Source organism: Nuphar pumila, chromosome 2, assembly GCF_984573655.1.
Source record: "Nuphar pumila chromosome 2, dmNupPumi1.hap1.1, whole genome shotgun sequence".
NCBI classification, from domain to species: domain Eukaryota; kingdom Viridiplantae; phylum Streptophyta; class Magnoliopsida; order Nymphaeales; family Nymphaeaceae; genus Nuphar; species Nuphar pumila.
In genome coordinates, this window is record NC_143250.1 from 88120275 (window position 1) to 88146642 (window position 26368).

Below are 26368 nucleotides of genomic sequence, written 5' to 3' on the forward strand. Positions count from 1 at the left end.
TATCCTAGATCCTCATCTGTGTATCCTTATTAAGGATGGCAGTGGACCAGGGGACAACGGGCCCCACCTCGCCCCGTTAACCAGGGATGAAGGGCATGAAACGGGGATGGAGGTGGGGATGAAGGTTAAAATCTATCCCCGTGCGGGGATGGACTTACGATTTTCCCCGCCCCATCCCAATCCCCGCCTAGACCCGCCCCACCCCGTCCCCAATCCTTCAAGGGATTACTATAAACTAAGGGGAAACGGGGCCCCGCCCTGCCACAACCCCGTTTGGTCCGGGGATGGAGGACATGAAACGGGGATGGAGGCCGGGGTGGAGGTTCGGATTTTGAAACGGGCAGGGGTGGAGACCTTGTCCCCCGCCCCGGCCCCCACCCCCGCCCAACTGCCATCCCTCATCCTTATCGCTTGAATCATGCGATTGTATTGAAATCAGTTGTAACGTCTACCCTACACGTCTATATATTTGCATCATGTACAGCAATAATATTATCAAGTTTCTGTTATCCTCAACTGTTTTCACGCTTCTTAGAACCAATCAATACGTACGTGGGTCACTAGACACTCTAGCCCAATGGTTAAAAGGTGGTGGGATTTCACCAGCCCAATGCTTGGGGGAATTTGTGAAACGAGCCAATTTTCTAAGATCTTATTGTGTCATGCTCAAAGTTGTTGAGAGAGAGAGAGAGAGAGAGACGACAAACGAGGAATCGTGAAAAAGATGGAAAACCAAACAAATTTTCGATGGATTGAATAGTAATTTTGCCAAATAAAGTCGTCGTGCGTCAATCTAGGATTCAAATCCTTCGCCTTCCTATGAAGCTTGGGTGCGTGGGTTGTGTTGTCTCCCTTCGGTTTCTCCTCGATGGCGAGGTGATCTTCCCACTCTCACTGCATCTACTGGTTCCATTCATTCATTCTTCGAATCAAACTCTGTTTTTTGCTAGATGGGTTTTTTTTTGTCTATCAGAACGTTAGATGGTTTTTTCTCATATTGATCTTGTTTGTGATGGGGTCTGAATATTTGTGTTTTTTTCATGAGATGGTGGTTTTTCCTTTAGTTTTAGTTTTAGGCCTTTCTTGCTTCATATCAGCCTGCACTCTGTAGCCGTGTGACCAGAATTAACCTAAATGGTTGGTGGGTACTTGATATTGCAGGGCGTCGTGGTTGGTTGATAGCAAAAGGATCGCAACAAAGATCAAGAGTGCGTCAAGCGATCCGCAGAAGGTGGTATGGAGGAGCAACCCCACTAGAGCTTGCCCCAATTGCAACCATATCATTGACAACAATGATGTATGTCTTCCTGTTATTATTAGGGAATTGTTTGGGGAGGTTTCTATTTTTGCTTAAAGATTTTTTTGCCCTCTTTTTTAAATGTTCAATTTCTATATAACTCCATTTATGATTGATTTGGTAAGTTTATGAGTGATGGCCACGCTGAGATTGGTATAATCGTTTATATTTTGCTGTTGATATGTCGTGCACTATGATTGATTTGGTATAATTGTTTATATTTTATGTTGTGAAATTTATGCAAACTTTTGAAGTTGAGAAATTCGAATGTATTTCGGATGTTTTGATGATAGTTGATTTACTCAACTTAGGACACCTAAGGAATTCGTGTAGGGGTCTTTACAAGTGGATTTTCTGTAACTCACATGAAAGTGTTCTGTCGATAATGCATGTTATTCCTATCCCCATTGTTTCCAAGTGATTTATGGTCTGTGGAAGATGCGAACGTTTGAACATAATCTCAGCCGTTCTGCCCAAGTCTCTGCCTTTTGAGACTTTGAAAGCTGCTTAAGTCGGCTAAGCTCAATCTTCTTGATTGAAAATCAAATAAACTAAAAGAATCAAATGTTATTTCTGTTATTTAAAGCCAGTCAATTGCAGGTAAGGAGAACGAATATGAGCCCCCAATATCTGATACTAGGCAGCAGAGTAGCTTGGCTTTGGGCATAATGTGCGATGCTGTTTCTTGTACTGCTTCGGTGATAAGGGAACATCTTGCTTCTTGTGCTGACTCAACATAAATAGTCTCAAACCAAGCTGATACTAGAAATTCATCTGTCTAGAAAGCAGGGAAAATGCATGACCAATAAGGATCTGTGATGTTTCCACACATTGATGAACATAAATATTAAATAATAAGAGAGATCTCCCATTTTCTAATGCCTCAAAATGCAGTAGGCTTCTGCGTTGCATTTATGTTGAAAATTAGTATCATGTAAAGATTCAAGCCACAGGATTTTTGAGAAAATTACCAACTTTTGTTAGGAGACCACATTTTATATGGTTCGGACTTTTGTAACCTATGTCCACTGGGGAACTCTCACTCTCTCTACTTGATGCAGAGAGGGAGGGGGATGCCTTCATTTAAATAATCACATACAAGAGGGTGTTTCCTTATTTGATTAGGTCTCTTGTTAGTACAATCAAGCCTAGGAAGGACTCTACAATACATAAGCTTCTTGGAGTCTATACATGACTAGTTTCCTTGGTGGAGAGGAGTCTGACTAGGTGTCCCACTTGGAAGTGACTTCTTCTGATTAGGAGTTTCAATACAAAGAGACCTCCGACTGCTAGGAATCATGTGGGACTTTGTACCCATGTTGGATCCTGTATTTGGATCTAGAGCAGCTGAACACAGAGCATGATTTATTTCCTTAACACACCCCCTCAAGCCGATCTCTTTGAGATTGAGTTTGTCTCTAAATTGAATGAACTTTGGTCCAGCCAGAGGTTTGGTGAGGATATCAACCATTTGATCTTGAGAAAAAATAAACTTCGCAATAATATCACCTCTAAAAACCTTTTCTCGAACAAAGTGATAGTCTATTTTAATATGTTTAGTTCAGGCATAAATACAGGATTTGCTGCTAGATATGTGGCACCCAGATTGTCACACCACAAAGGCTCCCAGATTGTCACACCACAAATTAGGAGCTTCTTCAGACATCACACTCAGCTCTGCCAGCAACTGCTTGAGCCAAATAAGCTCAGAAACCGCTCCAGCTACTGCCTTATATCCAGCTTCTATACTGGACCTAGAAACTGTATGTTCTTTGGTAGAGCTCCAGCACAACAAGTTTGGTCCCATAAATGTTAAATAATTATTGGTAGATTTACAATCATTTGGGCACTCTTCCCAATCAGCATCAGAGTATGCATACAAACGAAGAGATTCTGACTTCTAAAGTTGCAGGCTCAGATTTAAAGTCCCTTTAAGATATCTCAAAATTCGCTTGACATGACACCATATCAACCAACAACTGGTATTGCACACCACAATCATGATTTTGCAGGAACTAGTCTTGGCTCTGATACCATGTAAAGATTCAAGCCACACGATTTTGAGAAAATCACACACACAGGAGAACACATTTTACGTGGATCGGTCTATTGTGACCTACGTCCATGGGGAAACTCTCACTCTCTCTTCCTTATGCAAAGAGGAAGGTGGGTGCCTTCATTTAAATAATTACATACATGAGAAAGTTTCCTTATTTGATTAGGTCTCTCATTAGTACAATCAAGCCTAGGAAGGACTCTACCATACATAAGTTTCTTGGAGTCTATACAATACTGGTTTCCTTGGTTGAGAGGAGTCTGACTGGGTGTCCCACCTAAAAGTGACTTCTTTTGATCAAGAGTTTCAATATGAAGAGACCTCTGATTGTTGGGAATCATGTGGGACTTTGTACCCATGTTGGATCCTGTATTTGGATCTGGATAAGCTGTAAATAGAGCAGGATTCATTTCCTTAACATATCAGGATACCAAAGAAACATCCGATGGCAGGCTATACCCTCATGTGTGAAACTGCATCCTTTCCAATGAATAGCACAAGGAACCCTGTCCACCGCACCCAACTTTCCTAGTTGCTGTCTCAATTGTTGCACTCACAAACATAATTCTCAAGAGTAAATCTTCTGAACTGAAGAATTGCTGGCCCTTTCCTAAGCCACTTTGGAAAGAGAAAAATTTAGATTAGGTTCTACTAGTACGACCACTACTTTGAAGAACTTGCATGGCTCTCCAACCAAGCAGATTGGCATCACATGAGAATTCAATTATTTGTTCATTTGGAGCAAGCACAAATGCACAATGGAAGAAGAATAAAAGTTCACTTATGTCATGTCCTCAAGTTTGAAATTTGAGTGGATCCATGGTTCTTGAACTATGTCACAGGGACTCGGCCAACTGGGTACCGCACCCGCGTCGACGTGACGTGGGTGCGGCACCCGGTGCGGTCAACCTGACCTTGGGTGCAGTCAACGCACCCAGGGTCATTTATGTCCAACTTTTGGGCTATATATATATATATATATATATATATATATATATATATATATATATATATATATATATATATATATATATTGCCGCACCCCCGCACCCAAGTTTTTTGAAAGTGCCGCACCCCCGCACCCGCACATAGTTCTTGATAGAACACGAGAATATTCAAAGAGCATGAAATAAAAGGTTGGGCTATTATTTTAAATCTATCAATCCAAGTATGAAAATCACCAGTACTTTTTAAAGGAAAAGTAACTAATGTGCAGTTACCACTTGGCTTTTCAGGTTGCCCAAGAATGGCCTGGTCTACCCCGAGGTGTGAAATTTGATCCATCTGATCAAGAGCTTCTTTGGCATTTATCGACAAAAGTTGAGGTTGGAGATATGACACCACATCCTTTCATTGATGAGTTTGTTCCAACAGTCCAAGAAGAAGATGGAATTTGTTATACTCATCCTCAGAAATTGCCAGGTAAAAGCTCTCTCTCTCTCTCTCTCTCTCTCTCTCTCTCTCTCTCTCTCTCTCTCTCTCTCGTGTGCATGCACACGCTCAGACACACACACATGTACGTGTGCGTGTGTGAGTAGGGGTGGCAAAACCTGACACGACCCGCCAACCCGACCCGCCAACTCGCCTCTTAGGCGGGTTCGGGTTGGGCTTAAGCCAACCCGTTTAATAAACGGGTCGACCCACCTAACCCGTTTATTAAACGGGTCGGGTTCGGGTTGGGGGTATGCCAACCCACCAACCCGGCTGACCCGTTTAATAAACGGGTTAGTCGGTCGGGTCGACCCGCCAACCCGACCCGCCAACCCGTCTGCCAACCCGACCCGTCAACCCGACCCGCGAACCTGAGAACCCGTTTACCCGACCCAACCCAACCCATTTATTAAATGGGTTGGCGGGTCGTGTCGGGTTACCCGTTTATTAAACGGGCCGGGTTTGTGTTTGCCACAGCCGACCCGTTTAATAAACGGGTCGGGTTCGGGTTGAGGTATGCTGACCCGACAACCCGTCGGGTCGACCCGCCAACCCGACACGATTGCCACCCCTATGTGTGAGCAGTGCCTGTGTGTTTCTTCAACGACAAAATCTTTATTTGTGATTGTACCTTTTCATGTTATAGGTGTCAAGAAAGATGGAACTGTATCACATTTTTTCCATAGGACAATGAAGGCCTATAGTACAGGAACCCGGAAGCGCCGAAAGATACAAAATGAATTTGATTCATGCCTAGGAGATGTCCGCTGGCATAAGACTGGTAAAACAAAGCCTGTAATTGTAGATGGGGTACAAATGGGGTGTAAAAAGATAATGGTTCTTTATATGAGTATAGCGAAGGGTGAAAAACTAGAGAAAACAAACTGGGTGATGCACCAATACCACCTTGGAACCCAGGAAGAAGAGAAGGAAGGGGAGTTTGTTGTTTCTAAATTATTTTATCAGCAGGAGCCTAAGATATTTGACAAGAATGACCATGAGATGATTGATCAATCAATGCAACCTGCATCCCTGAAAGTAGATCTAGTTGATCCTGCAGATGTGGTTGACAACGTAGTTTGTACTGTGAAACCTAATCATGATCTGTTACAAGAACAAAGATCAGATAGTAAAGAATCCTTTGCTCAGGTACCAGCCAGTTCTTATAAATGATTGAGGTTTTCTCTGACATTTGGTGTACCAATTATTTTGAAGGTAACATGGTTAATGATTGCAGGTGATTGATCCTGAGACAGTGAATTGCGAGAATGTTGCAAATGGCCAACTTGAGTGGGAGAAACTTGATAATTGTAACGAGAATGACCATAATATGCTTTATGAATCAATTCAACCTGCATCCTTGAAAGCAGATCCAGTTGTTGCTGCAGATTTTGTTCCTAACTTGACTTGTGCTGAAAGGCAGAATTCTGATCATGATCTTTTACAAGAACATAGATCAGATAGTAAAGAATCTTTAGCTCAGGTACCAGCCCTTCTTAAATCATGTTTGTAAATGATTTTTTATCACATATAGGTTGTACCCATTATTTCAGAGGTAACTGTGATGATTGCAGGTGATTAATCCCGAGACAACAAATGGCGAGAACGATGCAAGTAACCAATCTGAGTGGGAGAGACTTGATGATCATAACAATAACTCAATGGCAGACCCTAAATGGTGGGAAGGAGAATCACAATTTCTGCTTGATTCTCAGCAACTTGTTGAAGGGTTATATATGTGCGACGAGATCCTGCAGAGCCAGTCTTCGAGTGGTGGTACTGCAAAAAAGATTGTTCCATGTTTAGCAGAATATTCTCGTATAGGGGCTGATGATCTTCAAAAGGATTTAGAGGAGTGTCAAAGCCTAGATCGTTCTGATCTTGCAAATGTTGACCTCGATACCTTTGCAGATATTCGTCTGAGCCAGCTTGTAAGTCCTCTCATGACCTTTGTATTCTTGTCTGGATTAATTATACCATGTAGGCATTGATTTTAGGAAATGTTTGGAATGAAATTGTAGGATATACCATTGGGATCACAAGATAGCTCGTTGGGCTGGACTGAAAACCGGGTTGGTGACTGAAGACACGAGATAAGATTTGTCATCCTATAAACACGGACCACCTGCTCTAATTTTTGAAACTTGCTTTCTATCATTGCTCATTTAGATAGAAGTGACTGCTTTCTTGGTTTTCTTTGTAGCTTGTGCCTTTGGGTTGCCATGGTCCTCCTCTCTGGAACAGGGTGAGCCTTTGGGAACATGGACACGTGGGGTATGAATGTTGTAAGGTCATGTCACGAGGTGTCATTGAGATCAGTTCTCTGTCCACGACTCTAGGCTGATAGAGGTCTAGTTGAAACTCTGCTTCTTGATCTTGATGGAAATATATGTATATGAATTTGGTTCCATATGCTGGAATTTGTGATCTTAAACTTTACATTCTATATACACCTTCCAATACACCACAACTGTGTTGTCTATCACAGTTGATAAGGTACTTTTCTTTTCTTTCCTTCATAACAACATACATGGCTATTGTTGCTTTCCTGAAGTCCATGGAAAGTTCCCTCTTGTTTCTTAACCTTGTGTTTACATCGACCGTTGATACATAAATAGTGAAGGGGCTTTGATAAATATGCATGTCTACAACAAATGTCGGAAATGACTTCTAATGTTTTGTACAAATTCAGAAAAATATCATCAATGCAGCATTTAGATGTACAGATTCAGAAAAGTATCATCAGTGCAGCAATTAGACATTGGAACTCTGTGCGAGTGCAAACCGCTCCAGTCACTTTCTCTTCCCTGAAGAAAGGACTTTGTGCACTTATACTGCAAGCTTAATAAATCTTTTAGGCAGATGCTTGGGTAATGGATTACTTTTAAACAATGCATAGGAAACATAAAAAAAGGCCTAATTGACCTGAGGGTTCCCTTAATTATCTTGATCTGATACAGTTGATTCATTTTTGGCGAGTTAGAAGAAAAAGCTTGTGTGTCAACTTTAACGGCGTATCATTCTTCCCATTTCTTTTCTCAAAATTCTTCATTAAAAAATAGATGATTCTATGCCAACCACTTATTACTGTCCAAGTTAATTAAGTGATAATTAGCTGATGCCCATTGGGACTGGTGATTGAGATAGTGGTTCTACTGATTGTTACCTTTGACTCATTTGACCATCTAATTTAAATTGTTGTAGCCTAAGAAGCATGATCATATTTAGGAGTTTCTCCTAATCAAAATATTCTTAGTAAAAAAACTAAGTTGCAGCTTTCTCTTCCCCCTTGAAAACAGGGCAAATCTTCAGCCTATCTAAAAAGATCTATTTATTTGTTTTGGACTTCTGTGAAACTTACCTTTTCTCTAACTAGTGAGTTGTCAAGCTTGAAATGTTATGCAAGTGGGCAGTATCCTTTGCTCTTCATATTAACTACGATCTTGTTCGATCGTAGTTGATTGACATTATTGAACTTTTATGGCTATCATATTTTGCTGAAAGATTAGGAAAAGCCTTCGGCCAATTCTTTAGGTATGGCTTCTGTAAGCCTCAAGATATGTATTAGTTCGAGTACCATGGAGAAATACTATTGTCTACCAAAATATTTAAGCTGTTCGTATTTATGAACACAGGTGATAGCTTTTTGCTAGATATGGAGATCTTCATGGCAGAAACTAGTTATTGTTGGTCGAGGAAAATGGTGGTTCTGTACTTCTGGTAAACAACTCCTCTGGCAATCCATCCGTCTTAATCTCTAGAGGTCCTTCATTGCCATGTGCTATTTATATGGCATCAAGAATAGTGCGTATGATTACATTGATGATCAATGCACTTGATGCTGGTAATTTTTTTGGTGGAAGACAGGTTAAACTCTTAATTATGTGAACTTGAGAAACTTTTTTGCATGTGGCCAGATCTTCTGGATCTCTGGTGGAAAAATAACAAGGAGGGGTAAGGATTCAGTGATCACCAAGAAGATTAAAAAGGGAATTGTGGCTCAGATTGACCGTTTCTATTGAGGATGTTTTTGCTTGCTGTGGAAACGTAGGACTTTATGCTGAAACACATGGGAACCCATGCATTTCTGTAGGCTGCACTGGCAACACAAATGAGGGCTTCTTTTCAACTTGGTGGTATAAACGAATCACCCCTACTTAGATGAGTGGAGCCCTCACTTAATTTTGTGGTCATAGTTCTCTCAATTAATCCAATCTTGCGAACGTTTCATTATTAGCATATGATCTCTTTTTCTTAGGCGCCCATTTAATGATTGGATGATATGCACACAATTTAAAATGTTATTTTGCAAGTTTTCCAGTTTTTTCGTAAAAAACCTAATTTGGATGACACCCCAATTAGGTTGTGGGGAACCATTTTAGAAGATAAAAAATACTGTGACATTTCAAAAGAATTGCAATGACTTCATGTCAATGGAAATACAATTTTTTTTTAGTGACAGAGAACTCACCAGGATTAGGCCTTAATCTGCTTCACCAGATAGTGGTAGACCCTAGGAGAGTGGACCGACACCGAGGTGGTGTTGTATACCTGTGAGCGTTTGATCTTAGAGAGAATTGACCCCTTAAGTTTGGTTCTCTGGACATCCCGATGCTTGCTCTAACCAATTTGGGGATCTCATGGGCCCTCACCTGCAAGCATTTACTGTTCCATAACTTGGGATTATCAAACAGCCGCAGTTAGCTCCCAAGGCATACAAGTAGTTATGTGCCATTTCCAAGAGATTTCGCTCTGAAACTGCTGTGAATCATAGTTGGCAAACCCTGTGATCCGACTCGGCAATCTACCAAGTCGGATTGCATCACACACTAATTGGGCTCTTGATCTAGGTCAGCCCTGGTTTAATCAGGATTGGCTGGGAATCGGCTGACTCGGCGAGTCCGCCCGTTCAGGACTGAGACATGACTCTTCGGTCTGATTTGGTCTTGTTTTGCCGAGTCATCTTGGATTTTGTACCGGTTTGTTTCGATATGAATCGGTTTAACCCTTTAAAAGGGAAATTCTTGTTCTCTCTCGCCCCTTCTTGAACTCGAACCTTAGTCCTCCTCGGCGATGGCTGGCAACCATCGACGATTGCCGGCAGCCGCCGTCTATCGCGCCTGCCAGCAGCCAGGTGCTCTCTCTCTCTCATTCTAGAACCGTGGGAGCTACTTAAATGGTAATTTTCGATGGAATTTTGTAGCATCACCTCATCTTCTTTGTTAACTAAATTAATTTGATGCAGTAAGATGAAGGTATTTTATTGGTGAAAGTGGTCGGTGAATATCAATAACTTAATAAAAAGTGTTATCCATTTAAACAAATTCTGTGGCACTGCCGAAAAAGGATAGTATCCTATGACGTATGATATTGATCACGAATACATTTTGGATGGCCAGGATTAAAATATGTAGGAATAGATTAAAATGTGGACGGCCAGAATGAATTCCGTTGTAGATCGACGTATGATGTGCAGCAATTACGCCCTATGGTGCAATCTTTGTCCAGTACGGGTGCAGATGATAATTAATGAAAAATAGCATATTACAGCACAAACATATATTACAGAAACGAACTAAACAAATAGATAAGAATTTCACGCATCACCGCAGTGTGGACAGTAGGGTACGTGTAAAGGCGTTAAGTTGAAGAAGCCGGATCAAACCCTGCTGGCACGCGGGTGTGTAGAATGGAAGGCATGATGGACTGGTGATCGTGTCTTCATCCAAGGTTTTACCTCACAGGAAGGCCCGTTAAGCAACAAGAGAAAGTCCTTGGTGAAGGTTTCTTCTTAAAAAATAAATAAATTTCAAGCAAAAAATTACTTAATTAAAAAAAGACTGTCAATAAACCCAGAAGCGTGATTGGTGAGCAAGGTGTAAGGTCTGTTGGTGCAACCATCAGTCCTACAGAGCAAAGTTTATTTTCTCCTCTAACCACCACCAGCTCTTGTACCAGCTTGTCTGAATTAAAAAGAAACATAGAATATGAAAAAGAAAAGGAGATGAGAAAGAAAGGACTAGTTGATATTTGTAAACTGCAATAATGGAACAAGAGATTTTCTAAATTTTAAATTAGGAGGATTATAGTGCAACTTGGATGAGCTCATAATCAGGATTTTGTTTGGAGACATGCAAAACATGCTGGATATTGATCTGTTCATCACTGATCTGCAATCCTGTCATTCTAGAAGGCAATGACAACTTATTAGATACATGAGCTGGGCTCATAAATGCAAGATACCATTCACATTATAGCTTAGCGTAGTGATATGAAGGTCTATAAACGGGCAGGATATAGATCGATCCATGTTTTTTGCATAGGAAGATTGAAGTTGGTGTGATCTAGATCCAACCAGGGATCGACTGCGTGCGCCGGTTATGGCTAAAATTCAAAATCAATACAGTAGCAGTATGTGTGATGCCAAAAAATCGCTAAATAATGAATACATGCTTAAACGGTTTTGTAGTGAAAAAGATGGAAGAATAAAATGGCATAATTAGGGCTGGTAAACGAATTGAGCAGAGCATGACTCGGCTCCTTTTGGCTGGTCATGAATATAGGGTGTGCGTCTCAGCTCGGTTCGGGTGAGCTTGTCATAGATAAAAAAATATGTGTATATTTTATGTGTAATGTATAAAGAGAAGAATGCATAAAATATAAATATAAAGAGAAATATGCATGGGAAAAATATATATATATATATATATATATATATATATATATATATATATATATATATATATATATATATATATATATATATATATATAGTACATATAATTGTAAGTGTAGTACATAAACATTATATATATTCTATTTAATAATTAACATGGATTATTTTACACGAGCCGAGCTTTAGCTCCGGTCAGTTAAACATGAGCACAAGCCGAGTCACGACCCTTGGTAACTGGTAAATGAGCCGAGCCTGAACATGCTCTATTCAGTTTGTTGGGCTCGATTACCTGCCCTAGGCATAATCACACTTTAGAGGGAGTTTGGACGCACAGATCTGGCATTGGCCCCTCCATAGATCCGACCTTGAAAGGTGTGTCTGAGATATTCAAAGGCATGGTTTTCTCACGGATCTCAGATCCAAGGGAAATCCTTTGAGAAGAGTTGGACGAAAGATGCCAAGATCTTCCTATGTTTCCCTTTATATACATTTTTTGATATATATATACACACACGCAGAAACCACCCTAAGGATCAGAGATTTAGCTGCGCTAGCTTTCCCTGCCATACTTACTATCGTTGTCCTGACAGCTTAAAACTCGTGGGCTTACCCCCTTGCCTCTAGAAAGCTCCGTTTTATATTATATCACTGGTGTTTAAAACACCTAATTCTTGACAAGGATCATGCACCACTTCAACCATGATCACGTGCTGTGTCTGGTGGAGCTGGTGATCAAGAATTAGGAGAAAAGATGAAGTTGGTGTTTGTTGTACTTAAGTTTGACTAAAAGAAGTGTGTACTAAGACTTACTTTGGATCAGCCATGTTTTTTTTAGCATCTTGTGATGGCCATACATTTTAGGGCAGCAAAAAGAGTAGTTGCACTACCGTGTCCTGTCCACATAGGGATAATAAAAAAAAAGGTTTCATCTTTCAAACAAAAATTATTTGTATGCGTGTGCTTGTCTTAAAACAATGTAAAAAAAAGAAGACAGTTAAGAAAAACAAAAATATATACCTGGCTCTATATATTAGTGGGACCCTTCGGGTCGGACGTACCTGGATTGTAGTCGAACCTGCTTATTTATCACCAAACTCTGACCCTATAGGGTTTGCTAAGGGTAGGGTCATGTTAAAACCCGACCCGGTGACACCCCTGAGCCTTTCGTTAGTAAATTGTGACATTATATTGTAGAAATCTCTTGGGGTGTTGATCTATAGTTTTTGAAGCTAAGGTTGTGATCTTATTTTTGTCATAGCCATACTCGTGTGGATATTCAACGATAATTCACATTGTCACGAGCCTATTTCCTTCAATGGGCCAGCACGGCGCGACGGTCCCTCCTCACCGCCGCAAGCCTACTTGTTAGCTCGCTTGCCGGTCACAAAAGCTTGTAATCAGAGTGCAAGAGAGCAAGAGAGAATAGAGGGAGAGAAATTGCAATCACAAGAAGCAATCACAACAAGGGTGAACAAAAGAAAGCTTAACGCATTTACTTCATTCACAATTTTGCTCGCAGGCAATTACAGTTCAAGTATATGGGCTGCCCCTTCGGGGTATTGATTCACCATAACCGGGCAGCTTACATCAGACTCAACAAAAGCAAAACAGACTCTAAGCGCAAATGTATAATGTAAGTCGCAAGGAAACATGCTCCTCCCTTTAAATCATGCGCTATCATCGACGCCATCTATTTCGTGGTAAGCCCTGACATCAGTCGGGTAGCGTCTGTTCATTCAGAATGCAGACTCTCACGTTGGTTCCGCTGTTTCCTCTCATTGCACCAAGTATTTCTTTGCTTCACCCAAGTAGTTGACCTTGTGACAAATGATCTAACTTAAGTGATTTTTGGCCCGTTGTGATGTCTGGGCCCTCTGCATGATAGGAGCGTACCGTGGCACATTACATTCTAGGTCTCCATCATCTGGATGGAACTGCTTGAGGTTGCGCATGTGGAACACCGGGTGCACCTTGAAGTCTAAGGGCAACTCTAGCTTCTATGTCAACTTACCCACCTTCTTTGTGATGGTGAAGGGTCCTTCATACTTTCTGAGCAGTCCGCGGTGCCGCCCTCGGAAGATACCTGTACGACCGGGATATAACTTCACCAACACTTGGTCCCAAACTTGGAACTCTGTGGGCCGATAATGCTTCACTAACACTTGATACGACCAGGATATAGCTTCATTTTCTTTGTCGCCTTATGTAAGAATGCCTTCACCAACTCATTTTGCTTGTGCCAGTCACGAACAAACTGATAGGCGAAAGATGACCTTCCTTTTTCTTGTGTGGTAAGAGTGTGCGGAGTCAGTGGTTGTTGCCCCATGGCTATCTCAAGATGCTGGTAACAAAAGGTTTATCATAGATCAGCATGTTAAATTTTCTATTGTTGATGATAAGCCTATACTTGCTCAAATTCATGAGATACAAATATTGACCTATAAAATCAAAGGAGAAGGTATGTATCTTGATGATGACTTTCAAATTCTGTCATCATTGGGAAACTATCAGATTCCTAGAAAGAACATAGGAATCACCTAAAACATAAAAATGAGAAAATCACTTTAGATGGCCTTCTTAAGGACATTCAAAATGAGGAGGAAACTCATTTTCGTGACAAAAAGAATTCAAGTCCTAATGAGAGTTATCCTAAAGTGAATTTTGTTAGTAACAAGAGTGACAAAATCATGAAAACCCAGAAAATAAAAAAGAATTTCGTGAAAGAGAAAAAACCAACTGATAAAAAGAAAATAAGTTACTATGTTTGTGGTAAGTTTGACCATTTTCCTAGAGAGTACAGAGAAAGGAAGATGACTGGTCTTCTTGTTGCTGTAATCTCTGAAACCGTCATGGTGGCAGCAAATAAGGACTGGTACCTGGATACTGGAAGCACTGTTCAAATGGCAAACGACAGGAACTTGTTCAAGTCGTATGAAGTAGTGGGGAAGGGATGTAATATCTTTATGAGAAACTCTTCCTCAACTAAAGTGCTGGAAAAAGAGAGTGTGTAAATTAATTTCACCTCTGAAAAAATCCTAACACTTGAGAATGTCCACTATGCTCCAGAAGTTCAAAAAAATTTAATTTCTGCAGATCTACTATCACAAAATGGTTTTAAGATTGTTATTGAGTCTGGGATTATAACTGTGACCAAAGGAAAAATCTTTGTAGGAAAAGGGTTTGCCACTGGTGGTATGTTCAAGATGAGCATAAATGAAGCTATTACTTCTGTTTATATGATTGACTCTGATATTCTTTGGCATTCATGATTAAGATATATAAATTCTCGTTGCATTCATAATATGAATAACTTTGGTCTTCTTTCTTGTCATGTTAGAATAAAACGTAATCATAAGTGTGAGACATGCATTTAAACCAAGCTAACTAGACTCCCATTTTCTAGTGTAGAAAAGAATTATAAATTGCTTGAATTAGTGCATTCTGATGTGTGTACGATGGATAATGTTTTGAGCTATAGCGGTAATAGGTACTTTATTACCTTTATAGATGACTATTCAAAATTTTATTATGTTTATTTGATGAAACATAAATCTGAAGCATTTTCAAAATTTCTCATTTATTTTGCTGAAGTACAAAATAGATCTAAAACTAAGATTGTACATTTAAGAACAGATAGAGGAGGTGAATACTTAGGTGGAAAATTTAATAAATTCTATGGAGATAATGGTATTATCTATCAAACATCAGCTCCTAAAACTTTTAAACAGAATGGAGTAGCAGAAAGGAAAAATAGAACACTTGTAGAAATGATGAATGCTATGCTTTTTAATACAAGTTTGCATTCCAACTTATGGGGAGAGGCTATACTTTCTGCTTGTTATATTCTTAATCGAGTTCCTTATTCTAAATCTGAAAAATCATCTTATAAATTGTGTTTTGGTAAGAAACTTAATCTTAGTTATTTTCGTGTTTGGGGTTGTTTAGCATATGTCAAAATTTCAGAAAATAAAAGAAAGAAGGTTGAACCTAAAGCATTTAAATATACATTTATTGGGTATGTTGAACATAGTAAAGCATATAGATTTTTGGACATTGTTAATGATGTTATTGTAGAATCTAGAGATGCATCTTTCATAGAACATAAAAATGCATTTGATTCTCTTCTTTATGGCAGTCATATTATAGTAGATGAACATCATGTTAATGACATGATTGAATATTCTGATGATTGTACTGTTGAATCAGAAACTGAAATTAGACACAGTAAATGCATTAGAAAACCAACTAATTTTGGTTCTGACTTTTATACATTTCTAATTGAGAATGATCTTGTGTCCTTTCGAGAGGTAATGTCTTCTCAAGATGTTGCCTTTTAAAGAAAAGTTGTAAATGATGAAATTGAATCAATTATGTCTAATAATGTTTGGAAATTAGTCGATTTACATGTTGGTTGTAAAACTATTGGTTGCAAGTGGATTTTCAAAAAGAAATTAAAACTTTATGGTACAATCGATAAATCTAAAGCTCGTTTGGTTGCAAAAGGTTTTAAACAAAAAGAGGGTATTGATTATTTTGATACTTTTGTTCCTGTAACCAGAATATCTACTATTAGAATTTTAATTGCCATGACTTCCATATATAAGCTTCAAATCCATCAAATGGATGTGAAAACAACCTTTTTGAATGGAGAATTAGATGAAGAGATATATATGGAGCAACCTGAAGGTTTTGTAGAGCTAGGGAAAGAGCGCAAAATTTGCAAACTTGAGAAATCCTTATATGGATTAAAGCAAGCCCCTAAGCAATGACTTGAAAAATTTGATAGTTCTCTGGTACATAATGGTTTTAAAATACATGATGCTGATAAGTGTCTCTACAGTAAAATAGATTGTAACTCAAATATTATTATTTGTTTATATGTTGATGATATGCTTATTTTGGGTTCCAATAGTGAATGCATAAATCAAACAAAAAGATTTTTATCTTCCATATTTTTTATGAAAGATTTTGGTGTTGTAGAGGTTATTTTAGGAATTAAAATTATAAGAAATGATAATGGCTTTGCATTATGTCAATCACATTATATTGAAAAAATTCTTACAAAGTATGAATATATTAATAGTTCACCGACATGCACGCCATATGATCTAAATATGAAATTGACTCCAAATGTTGGTGCATGTGTTCAACAATTAAAATATGTCAGTGTTGTAGGTAGTCTTATGTATGCAATGAATTGCACAAGGCCTGATATTGCCTATGTAATGAGTAAAGTGTGTAGATATACTAATAATCCTGGTCATCAACATTGGAATACATTGAAAAAGATTCTTAGATATCTTAAGCATACTTTAGACTACGAAATCCACTATACCGAGTTTCTTGCTATTATTGAAGGGTATAGTGATGCAAGTTGAAATACCGACTTTGAATATTCCAAGTCTACAAGTGGTTGGGTTTTTACCCTTGGTAGAGAAGCAGTTGCATGGGGGTCTAAGAAACAAACCTTTATAACTTATTCTATAATAAAATCTGAGTTTATCGCTTTGGCATCTGCTTGTAGAGAAGTTGAATGGCTTAAGAATATGCTAGTGGATATTCCACTAGGTGAGAAGCCTATACATGCTATTTCAATGTTTTGTGATAGCCATTCAGCTATATGTAAAGCAGGTAATATGAAATACAATGAGAAGTCTAAACATATTAGTCTAAGATACAGTTTTATAAGACAAATGATTGATGAAAATATTATATCATTGAAATATGTGAAGTCATGTCAAAATTTGGCAGACCCATTTACGAAAGGCCTTTCAAGAAATGTCATCACTAAAACATCGAGGGGAATGAGAATTAAGCTAATTAAGTCATCACCTAAAGATATCCAACCTAGAGCGTTGGAGATCCCACATGCCTAGGTTCAATGGGAAACAAATTGGTGAATGACATATATTGAGCATATTTATATGAACCCATTATTGATGTTTGTTCATGAGCAGTAACTAATGTGAGGGTTGAGTTAATAGTTCTTAATGAGTTTGTAGGCCTTAAGGCTAGGGTGTGTGTTACGATACACCTAAACAAACTCACCTATGTGAGTGTAGAAGTGTGAGCCACTTCTTATGAGATTTGACAATTCTTTAAAGCACTCATGAATCCAGGGAAGCATAAGGCTCAAAATGTGCGAACATAAAATCCACACAATTGAACTTTTTGGAAACATATGTATGAATGAAAACTCGTTAACAATATAAGGAGCTAAGTTCAAGGTAAGTCCACTTAGCACCTTGGTTAATTTCAGTTTTTTTTCAATAAGTGGGGGTTCAAGTCTTATAGACACTCTCACTGATGCATAAGTTTCTATGCAAGCCAAGTACATTTTAAAACTAGTGGGGGATTGTTAGAAAAGTTTTAAAATATAAAATCCTTTTAAGTTTTGTTTTCCACCAAAAGTGCTTTGAAAATGTTTAGTCCCATATCTAAGAGAGAAAAGTTTTTCAAGTGGTTTAAATAGAGGGTTTGTTATCTATTCTTTTTTTTGGTAAGCCTTGAGTCTTTAGGTGGCTTGCAAATGTTGTTGTGCATTGTGCAACAACGGATGCACTGTTTGCGCACATGTGCTCATGCACGTGCATGTGTGTGCAAGGGTGCTTGAGGCGCAATGTAGCATTTTGATGGCGCACTTTGCACTTCGCACGTTCGCAGCGGTGCGAGATGCATATGAGGCGCAAATGTCCATTTTGTCTTTTTGGTTTTGAGATGTCTGACAATTTGAAAAGTTTTAATTGCATTTCTATTGAGTTTATGGTGCATTGTGGCTGTTGGAGGGTTTTGAAAGCCATTAATCTACAGTCAAAGGTGGGTGACCGTTCAGGAACCTTTTCAAATTGTCAGATTTATGACAATTAATCTCATTTATCGCAAAACATTTTGGCCTTACTAGAAATATATAAATCTCTTATGTTTTCTCATCTTTTGAGGTATACGAATTTCTTACTCTCCAGTTTTCTCCTTTCTTTCTTCCTGATTTGGTTTGCAGAGTTCAAGTGTGGGAAAAGGTCATTTGTTCTTGCGAAACAGTGACTCTCTGAGGTTCAAGCCTAGTTGTATCCTAGGAACTCAGTCACAACAAACCCTTTTTGGCATCTTCGAAATTTCAGGAATGGGGCGATTGAAGTTCTAAAGATAGCGATCTTAAGAACGTGCCTCTAGGCTTGAGCTCTCCATTTCCTTAAATCCTTTTTTTGTCACCTGTTTGAACTAACAGAAATGACTTTACCTTCTTAGGGATACTTGTGCTTTAGTTACTCCAAATGCCATAAAATTGTGTCAGACGTGCAATTTGGTCCGGCTCATCCTCTGTTTTTTGAAAATATCAGGATAAAAATCATCAGTAACGTGATATACTTACCAAACTATTCTAATATTAGCATGTTATCAACAAACTTTTTGTTTCTGTTTTTTATTGTTTTTATATTTCATGCACTCCCCTATATTTTTAGATGTTATTTATGCCGATTTTTTGTTTGATTTTCTCAAAAAAATTTATCTCTAGTTTTTTCCCATATCAAGAAATTAATCCAAATGTCTATATTTATGATATCATTGAAATGATCTGAGCAAACAGTATCAGCGATTACATGACCTGAGATGCTTATGCGCCCTGTGGGAAGCATCTCAGGGAGAATCAGATGTAATCGCATTGCATACTTTGAGTGTGCCACTTCACCAGACTGCCCTCAATCTCTAAGGTAACAGCCTTTCAATTGTGGGGCGCAACATAAGATGCTGGGCAGATCAGGTGCAGCAGCACACTTCAGTGTGCTATGCGACTGCACCATAGCTGCCGTCAAACCATCCGAGGTAACTTTTGGCTGGTTAACTTTTAGCAGTTCATTGTAAGTTCTATTTTCACTAAGAACTAGTAGGTTTCTTTGAAAAAAGAAAAAGATAGTAGGTGTCCACCTAAACCCCACCTGCTCAGAGAGAGAGAGAGAGAGAGAGAGAGAGAGAGAGAGAGAGAGAGAGAGAGTATAAAATCATGCACCCAAACCTATCTGTGCGCTGGCCTAATTAGCCTTGGTTTAATGAAGTTTATAGCGACAGATGAATTAAAAAATATGTATCCATTTCTTGCAAATTTTTGATGGCTGACAAAACATTGCTATAGATTTTCACAATTATTTTAAAAAATGCCACGATATTTTTCACTATGGCTGCGTTCCTGCGTGAGCACATGTGAGTGTGATCACCAGCGCGAGTCTTGTCCTGATTAGGGTTAAGCCCAGTTCTTGAGTTCAACAGGCAGACTGGTTGAGCACGAGCTATCCACACGCCCATGCACGCAGAGTTGACGTGCAGACGAAAATGGCGTTCTGCGTTCGTACTAGTTCAACAGTTGGGTTGGGTTAGTATTTGCCAACAGTCACCAACAATAAATGGCTAACCATATCTATTCATTGGACTTAATTGAATCAATTTATTGATGGATCTACGTGCCATTGTTTTATGGTATGGTATAATCAATGAATCATGTAACTTTATTTGCAACTTAGCGTTGCATAACACCTGATTAATGCCAGGTTAGCAAAAACTAAATGAATGGTTATTAATGTATAATAATATAGGGAGGAATTTAGTTGGAGGCTCAAACTTAAACTGCCCCTCAAACCTACCCTTCCTTGAGATGGACCTAGCACTTTGACGTGCCTTAGTTATGAGCTAGCGTGACTGTTCGCTGAAGGGGTTAGATGAAAATCAACAATCATAGTCTCTATTTAACTCATAGATTATTCTCCAGATTTGCAGTGTAGGTTGTATCCTTTGGTGTGCTGTCTAGATCAACCAGCCAAGGACGACAGCATGGCGTGCATTGCGGAACAGCCACGGATCGTTTACGATGAAGCCAGGAGTGGGCTCACTCAGCTCATCAGGCCCAACACTGCCACAAACCATGCTAGTGCTACCAGTGTGCAAACTCATGCTGCACACAGGCCCCCTTTGGAGAGTGCTGATGCTAACACCAAGAGTGCTAGAGTGCTCATCATTGGTGCTACGGGATACATCGGCCGGTTCGTTGCGGAGGCTAGCCTTGCTTCAGGCCGGACTACTTACGTGCTTAGCCGGCCCGGTCAAGCCAACCCATCCAAAGCCGAGGCACTTCATGCTCTTCAAGAAGCTGGAGCTCTCCTTCTCTATGTAATTAATTATATCAGAAAGTTATGTTTTTAAATTGAAGCCAAACAAGTCCAGTTCAACTCATCAGCTTGGACACAAACACTGCCCAAGGTACCACAATGCCATTCATGGGGTCGAGTGAACCGGCATCAGGGTAACTTGGATGGTGTCACTCTCAAGTCACCTCTGAACTCCGGTCCTGTTTGGAACTGACTGTGCACTATTAAATTTTCTTTTATCTCCTGCACCGAAGTTCAAGAACTCAGACAAACACGGGAACTCCGACCAACGGAGGCTCCACTTGTCTGGTAGGAGCAGCTAGTGCACGTCACCTTGTGTTGGGATGTTGCAGGTTCAAAACCCATTGGTATGGTTGTATAACTGGTAGGGGTATGCCTAACCCCAGCATGCCTTTCAAAAAAAGAAAAAAGAAGAAGAAGTTCAAGAACTCCAACTACCACTGTACTAGTTTTACTAGCAGTATGGGCGTTGGAGTGTATGAATCAGTACAAACAAGTTGGAACTTTGAAGTTCACAGACTTCAACTTGCTTGACTTGATTCTTGCAGTTTTGCTAGTATCTAACTTTTCTGGCTAGTTTCCATAGCAAGTAACAGTAGAGTTCATGAACTTAGTCACGTCTAGGAAAATGCCCAAACATGTGGTTCGAAGGAACAACCAAAATGGCAATGGTTTGGCGTTAATGCCGAGGAAGTTTTTTTTCACAATTAATTATTTTTAGAAATAATAAAACATTTATTTTTTCAAAACCTGCTGCAACCGCATTGGCCCTCCCCATGCCACAAACGACTGAAAAAAAAATATTTAAAAAATAAAAATAATAGCAAAAAAAACCATATAACATGTTTTGTGTTTCAAAAAGCAATTTATTAAACTCATTTGAGCATCACAGTTAGCATGATGATTTTATGTACGTTGTTCCATTTTTGGCTCACCTGAAGTTTGTACCACCAAATTTTTGACCTATTTTGTGTTGGTGGCGGTTTAATTATCTTTGGTACTATAAAAAGCATCGTAATAGCTAGTCTAAAATGTAAGTTTTAGGCATAATTATTTACTCAATCATACCCTATATATAGATGTATTTGCTGTAAAATTCGTTTAATAAGAAAGCATGCTTTGTACTAACTGATTTGATGTAAAACTTGAATTTCTTTTATTATTACATTTTGGTGCATTTTGAAGTTACATTTTTTTTTTTTAAGCTTGCATGCTTGCTCATATTCATTAGTCCTCTAATTAGTAATCATTTTTCACCTCTGACCTATCTTACGCTGTGGGTTAACCGTACAGGGATGGATGAACGATCATGATTTCATGAGCAGGATACTGCGAGAGCTCAAGATCGACGTGGTTATCTCAGCAGTTGGTGGGGTGAGCACGCTAGAGCAAGTGGAGCTGGTGGACATAATTAAATGTGTCGGATCCGTCAAGGTATTTAATCCAACAATAAACTTCGATGTAATAAATAAACCGGTTAGTTGGTGTCACTGAATCTGACATGACATCGGGCTCCGATTGGAAGAGACTTTTCGGATCTGGATCCTATTAGGTTTTCAGCATATGTATAGAAACGTATTTTAATTAGATATGGTTATTCGAGAACTGGATATGAGAACCCAGAACCGGAACAAAAGGTTTAGCTTATTGGATCTGAAAGTTTCTGACAAGAACCCGAGGTATATTGGTTTAATAAATATCCAACAAAAAGCAGTTTGTTGACACCAATCACTACTACTACCACCACCACCACCACCATCATTATAGTTTTGCTGGTGAAACTTTTGGATTGCTTTGATTGTTGCAGAGGTTTTTTCCCTCTGAGTTCGGCCACGACATCGATAAGACCAACCCGGTCGAGCCCGGGCTCACCATGTACAATCAGAAGCGCAAGATTCGGCGAGCTGTGGAAGCTGCAGGGATACCCTATACCTACATATGCTGCAACTCCATCGCTTCTTGGCCTTACTATGACAACACCCACCCCTCTGAAGTTCCACCACCACTTGATTGCTTCCAGATCTACGGTGATGGAAATGTCAAAGGTACACTTCTTCTAATGGCTTTGGGACTAAGGCCCTGGTTGGAAACTTCCATTCAGTGGTAGCTAAGGATGCAGTTACAGAATCCCAAAAATTTGTGGTTTTAGCAAATCCACATGGTTGTTTGGGATAAGTGACAAGGTTCAGGATTTATCACTTTCACTTGTGCAGCTATTCGGAATGCAGTTGAAAAGCTTAAATTAATACTGAAGGTCAGCAGAGTAGGCAACAGTGTGGGTACTGGTGCAGTATTTGGCAACTACCACCTTGTCTAGGTGGGAAGTGAAATGTGAAACTGGAGGTATCAAATACCACCCCAGTTCCATCATTTCCTATTACATCTATATATCCCAAACTATTTTGGCACTGTGAATTCCCCACTTCCGACTCTGGCTACCTCCAATGCCTAGTTTCCAAATAAGGCCTAAATGAACCTCGAATTCTGGGAATTGGAATTCTCATGCAATTTGAGAAGTTACCATGTTTAGATGAGTTTAAAAAAAAACGTTAGATTAATTCTCTCAATCGTGTGATCGATGATATGCTTCGCAGCTTACTTCGTCACCGGGACAGACATCGGAAAATTCACAATGAAGACGGTGGAAGACCCTCGCACGCTCAATAAAACGGTGCATTTCCGGCCACCCTGCAACTTCCTGACAATGAACGAGCTCGCTTTGATGTGGGAGACGAAGATCGGGAGGACACTACCCAAAGTCTTTGTCACCGAGGCCGAACTTCTCGACATGGCCAAGGGTCTTAACTTCTTTGCCACTTTCAATTTTTGCATTCATCTCCCAAATAGAGACATTATATGATAAGAAAATACCAAGTTTTTTTTTTTGAACATTTTGTGCTTAATGTTTTTTTTTATGAGGAACCCCCTCGATAAGAACCAGGTCATTTAATGGGTTCGCTCCCTCAGAAGTAAACCCCCAGGTAGGGTCACAAACACCCAAGTCCTTATGGAGCCCACTAGTTAAAGTCACCCGCACACACACCTTGCAGGAGTAGAACCTGGGATGAATGAAGGGGGTCTGTACCTTCTCTCCAGGCCGGGCAACCCGGGCTGGTGTATGTTGTTGTGTTTAATTAACTCGTTGCTTTGGGATGACATTTTAGTTGCTGTGCTTAATTAACTCATTGCTTTTGGATGGCATTTTAATTGCAGAGAATGATATACCAAGGAGCATAGTAGCAGCCCTAACTCATGATATCTTCATTAATGGATGCCAATTCAAGTTTTCCATCGATGTGGATGAGGAAGCGGGATCACTCTACCCTGAAACGCCTTATCAAACTGTGGAGGACGGCTTTGATTCGTTTCTCATCGGTCTCGTGGACGGCCAACCTCCTAAACATTAATAATGATTTGATGACTTCCCTGAGTTGGTTGCTTAGTGCATGGCCACCCACCTATTAGGTATTTAGGTGCATAGACTTGCATTTTTAGTCAAGTTTATTTACTATTGCAGATTTAAATTTGAAGAAAACTTTGTTTTAATGCAGCCACGTGCATGGCATCCGTAATCCATTTAATGTACTACCCCCCCATTTGATCAAGGGTGCGGTGGCATGACATCCTATATGCATACGTGTTACCTTTTTCTTCTAAGAAAAATTGGCTATTTTTGTTAAAAATAAATCGAATTCCAAAAGTAAACCATTTCATCAGTACATGGAGAAAATTAGCCTTGATCAGGCCCGCAAGGGCTCTGCCAAAAAAAAGATCACGTGCAATGTGATTCCACACTAAAAGTGCGGCTACACCTGTTCACCCTCTATCTTGGAGATAGGGTCTATCAGTTGTGGGACCAAGAAATGATTGAGGGAGATCAAGTACAGCAGCACACTAAAAGTCTTGGAGCGACTCGTGAATGTCACTAAGTTATGGGACATCACAAGTTTAAAACCCCACAGGTGGTGGCATTTCTTATAACAAGGTCAAAGCTGAGTGTACTCCAGGGCAGGCAGAGAGACCTTTAAGGGTACCAACCAGAGGATTATGATTGAGAAGATTTCCCTTGGACTATCCAAAAAGAAAAAAAAAGAAAATTAACCTTGATAATTAAGCAAGAAAATGAAAAAGATTACAAAGATATTAAAAATGAGAGCAATCACTTTTCAACCCACAAGGGCAAAGCAGGTTATATGTTCCCCCCCGAACAGGGCCGGTACTGAGATCTCATGTTCGGGGGTTCCAAATAGCGCCACGTATAAGATGCAGACCGGCATGTATCCCCATGTGTGTCCGCATCATATTGCATCGTAATTTGGTGTCGCAGCAAAGACCTAAGTACCCTTTATCGTCATTCGCTTCCTCTTCCTCGAACGAACATAAATGCCCTCGTTCTAAAAAACTGAATCGTCGGTTCGTGAAAAGGACAAAACTTCCCTCCATCGTTATCGCGCCAAAACGTTCCGCAAAGTTTGCGTATGTAGCAAGCCTTATGTTGTAGGATTTAAATAGTTCAAAACAACCCATTCTCGCTCTAAGCAGAAAACTCTACCGGAGCATACTCTGCTTTCATCTGTTGTCGCCGGAGCATCCTTTCCTTTGTTCCAGAGCATCAGTTTCCGTCTTACGCACAGTCGCAGCATCGTTGCCACCTTCTGTTGCATATTAGTTGTTATTGTTGCTTACTCTACAGTTGGAATATCCAAAATCTCATCGTTTCGGTGAGTTTCGTGTAAGGTTTCTTTCTTCAATCTGAAGATTGCTTCTTATGCAACGATTTGTAAGTTTGATAAATCTTACAACGATGTGTACTTATGAACCCAAATATTCCGACGATTTCTAATCATGATGATCGTGTAATGTGTTGTGCAGGTTAGCAATGTCTACGCCTCATCAGATTAGAGATACCCCGTCGTTCTATGAGTTGTCTATTAGAGAAGTCATCCGTCAGTCCCATCTATCTAAGGTTTTTGAAAGATACCAAAATATACTTAAGATTGAGAACGATGAAGACAGAGAAAAAACCTTAAAATCGTATTATGCGGAGGATTATCCATCAGATATCGAGGCTGCGGACCAAAGGAAGAACTCTGAAGAACGAAAGATGCAGAACAAGGATGACGAAGAGAAGGCAAAGCAAAGAAATATTAATGAGAATATAAATAGAAGGCAGAGGATTAACGCAGAGCAGATGGAAATGAAGAAGAAGAATGTGGAGGAGTGGGAAAGGTATTTTAACAATATAGTGGAGGAGACTAAGGCAGAATGTCAGAGAAGAGACTTGGAGCGTAGAGCAATGGGAAACAAGGCAAGGCTACTGAAGGAGGCGGAGGAGAGGTGAAGGCAAATGAATAAGGAGAAGGAAGAGAAAAAGCAAAATATTCCTCAGTATGAGGAAGAAAAGGAAAGGCGAAGGAGGGAGAAGGAGTTTGAAGAAGCTAAGGAAATGCAAAGGCAAGAGGAGGAGAATGAGGAAAAGAAGGAAACACAATGGAAGGAGGAGGAGGAAGAAAAGAAAAGAGAAAGGAAGAAGCAGGAGGAAGTGCAGTAAAGAAGGAAACAAGAATTGGAGGAGATGGAAAGGTGGCAGAAAGAGGAGGAGGAAGAAGAAAAGGAAAGAGAAAGGAAGAAGCAAGAGGAGGAAGTGCAAGACAGAAGGAAACAAAAATTGGAAGAGATAGAAAGGCGGCGGAAGGAGGAGGATGAGAAAAAGGATGGAGAAGGAGGAAGAGAAAAGGAAGGAGAGAGAAAGA

At 39.7% G+C, this 26368-nt stretch overlaps 2 protein-coding genes across 2 annotated transcripts; both read left to right on the plus strand.

Annotated features, from left to right (window-relative positions):
- Positions 1–614: 614 nt before the first annotated feature.
- LOC149845981 (SUPPRESSOR OF GAMMA RESPONSE 1-like) lies at positions 615–7230 on the plus strand. The gene is made up of 7 exons (XM_089997816.1): positions 615–876; positions 1162–1297; positions 4589–4775; positions 5431–5933; positions 6022–6267; positions 6359–6715; positions 6806–7230. The coding sequence occupies exons 1-7, from the start codon at positions 869–871 to the stop codon at positions 6866–6868; spliced, it is 1500 nt and encodes a 499-aa protein (XP_089853942.1). The 5' UTR covers positions 615–868; the 3' UTR covers positions 6869–7230.
- A 13050-nt stretch (positions 7231–20280) lies between these two features.
- Positions 20281–24022, plus strand: LOC149845982 (leucoanthocyanidin reductase-like). The gene is made up of 5 exons (XM_089990036.1): positions 20281–20616; positions 21909–22049; positions 22423–22660; positions 23210–23413; positions 23829–24022. The coding sequence occupies exons 1-5, from the start codon at positions 20281–20283 to the stop codon at positions 24020–24022; spliced, it is 1113 nt and encodes a 370-aa protein (XP_089846162.1).
- Positions 24023–26368: the final 2346 nt, after the last annotated feature.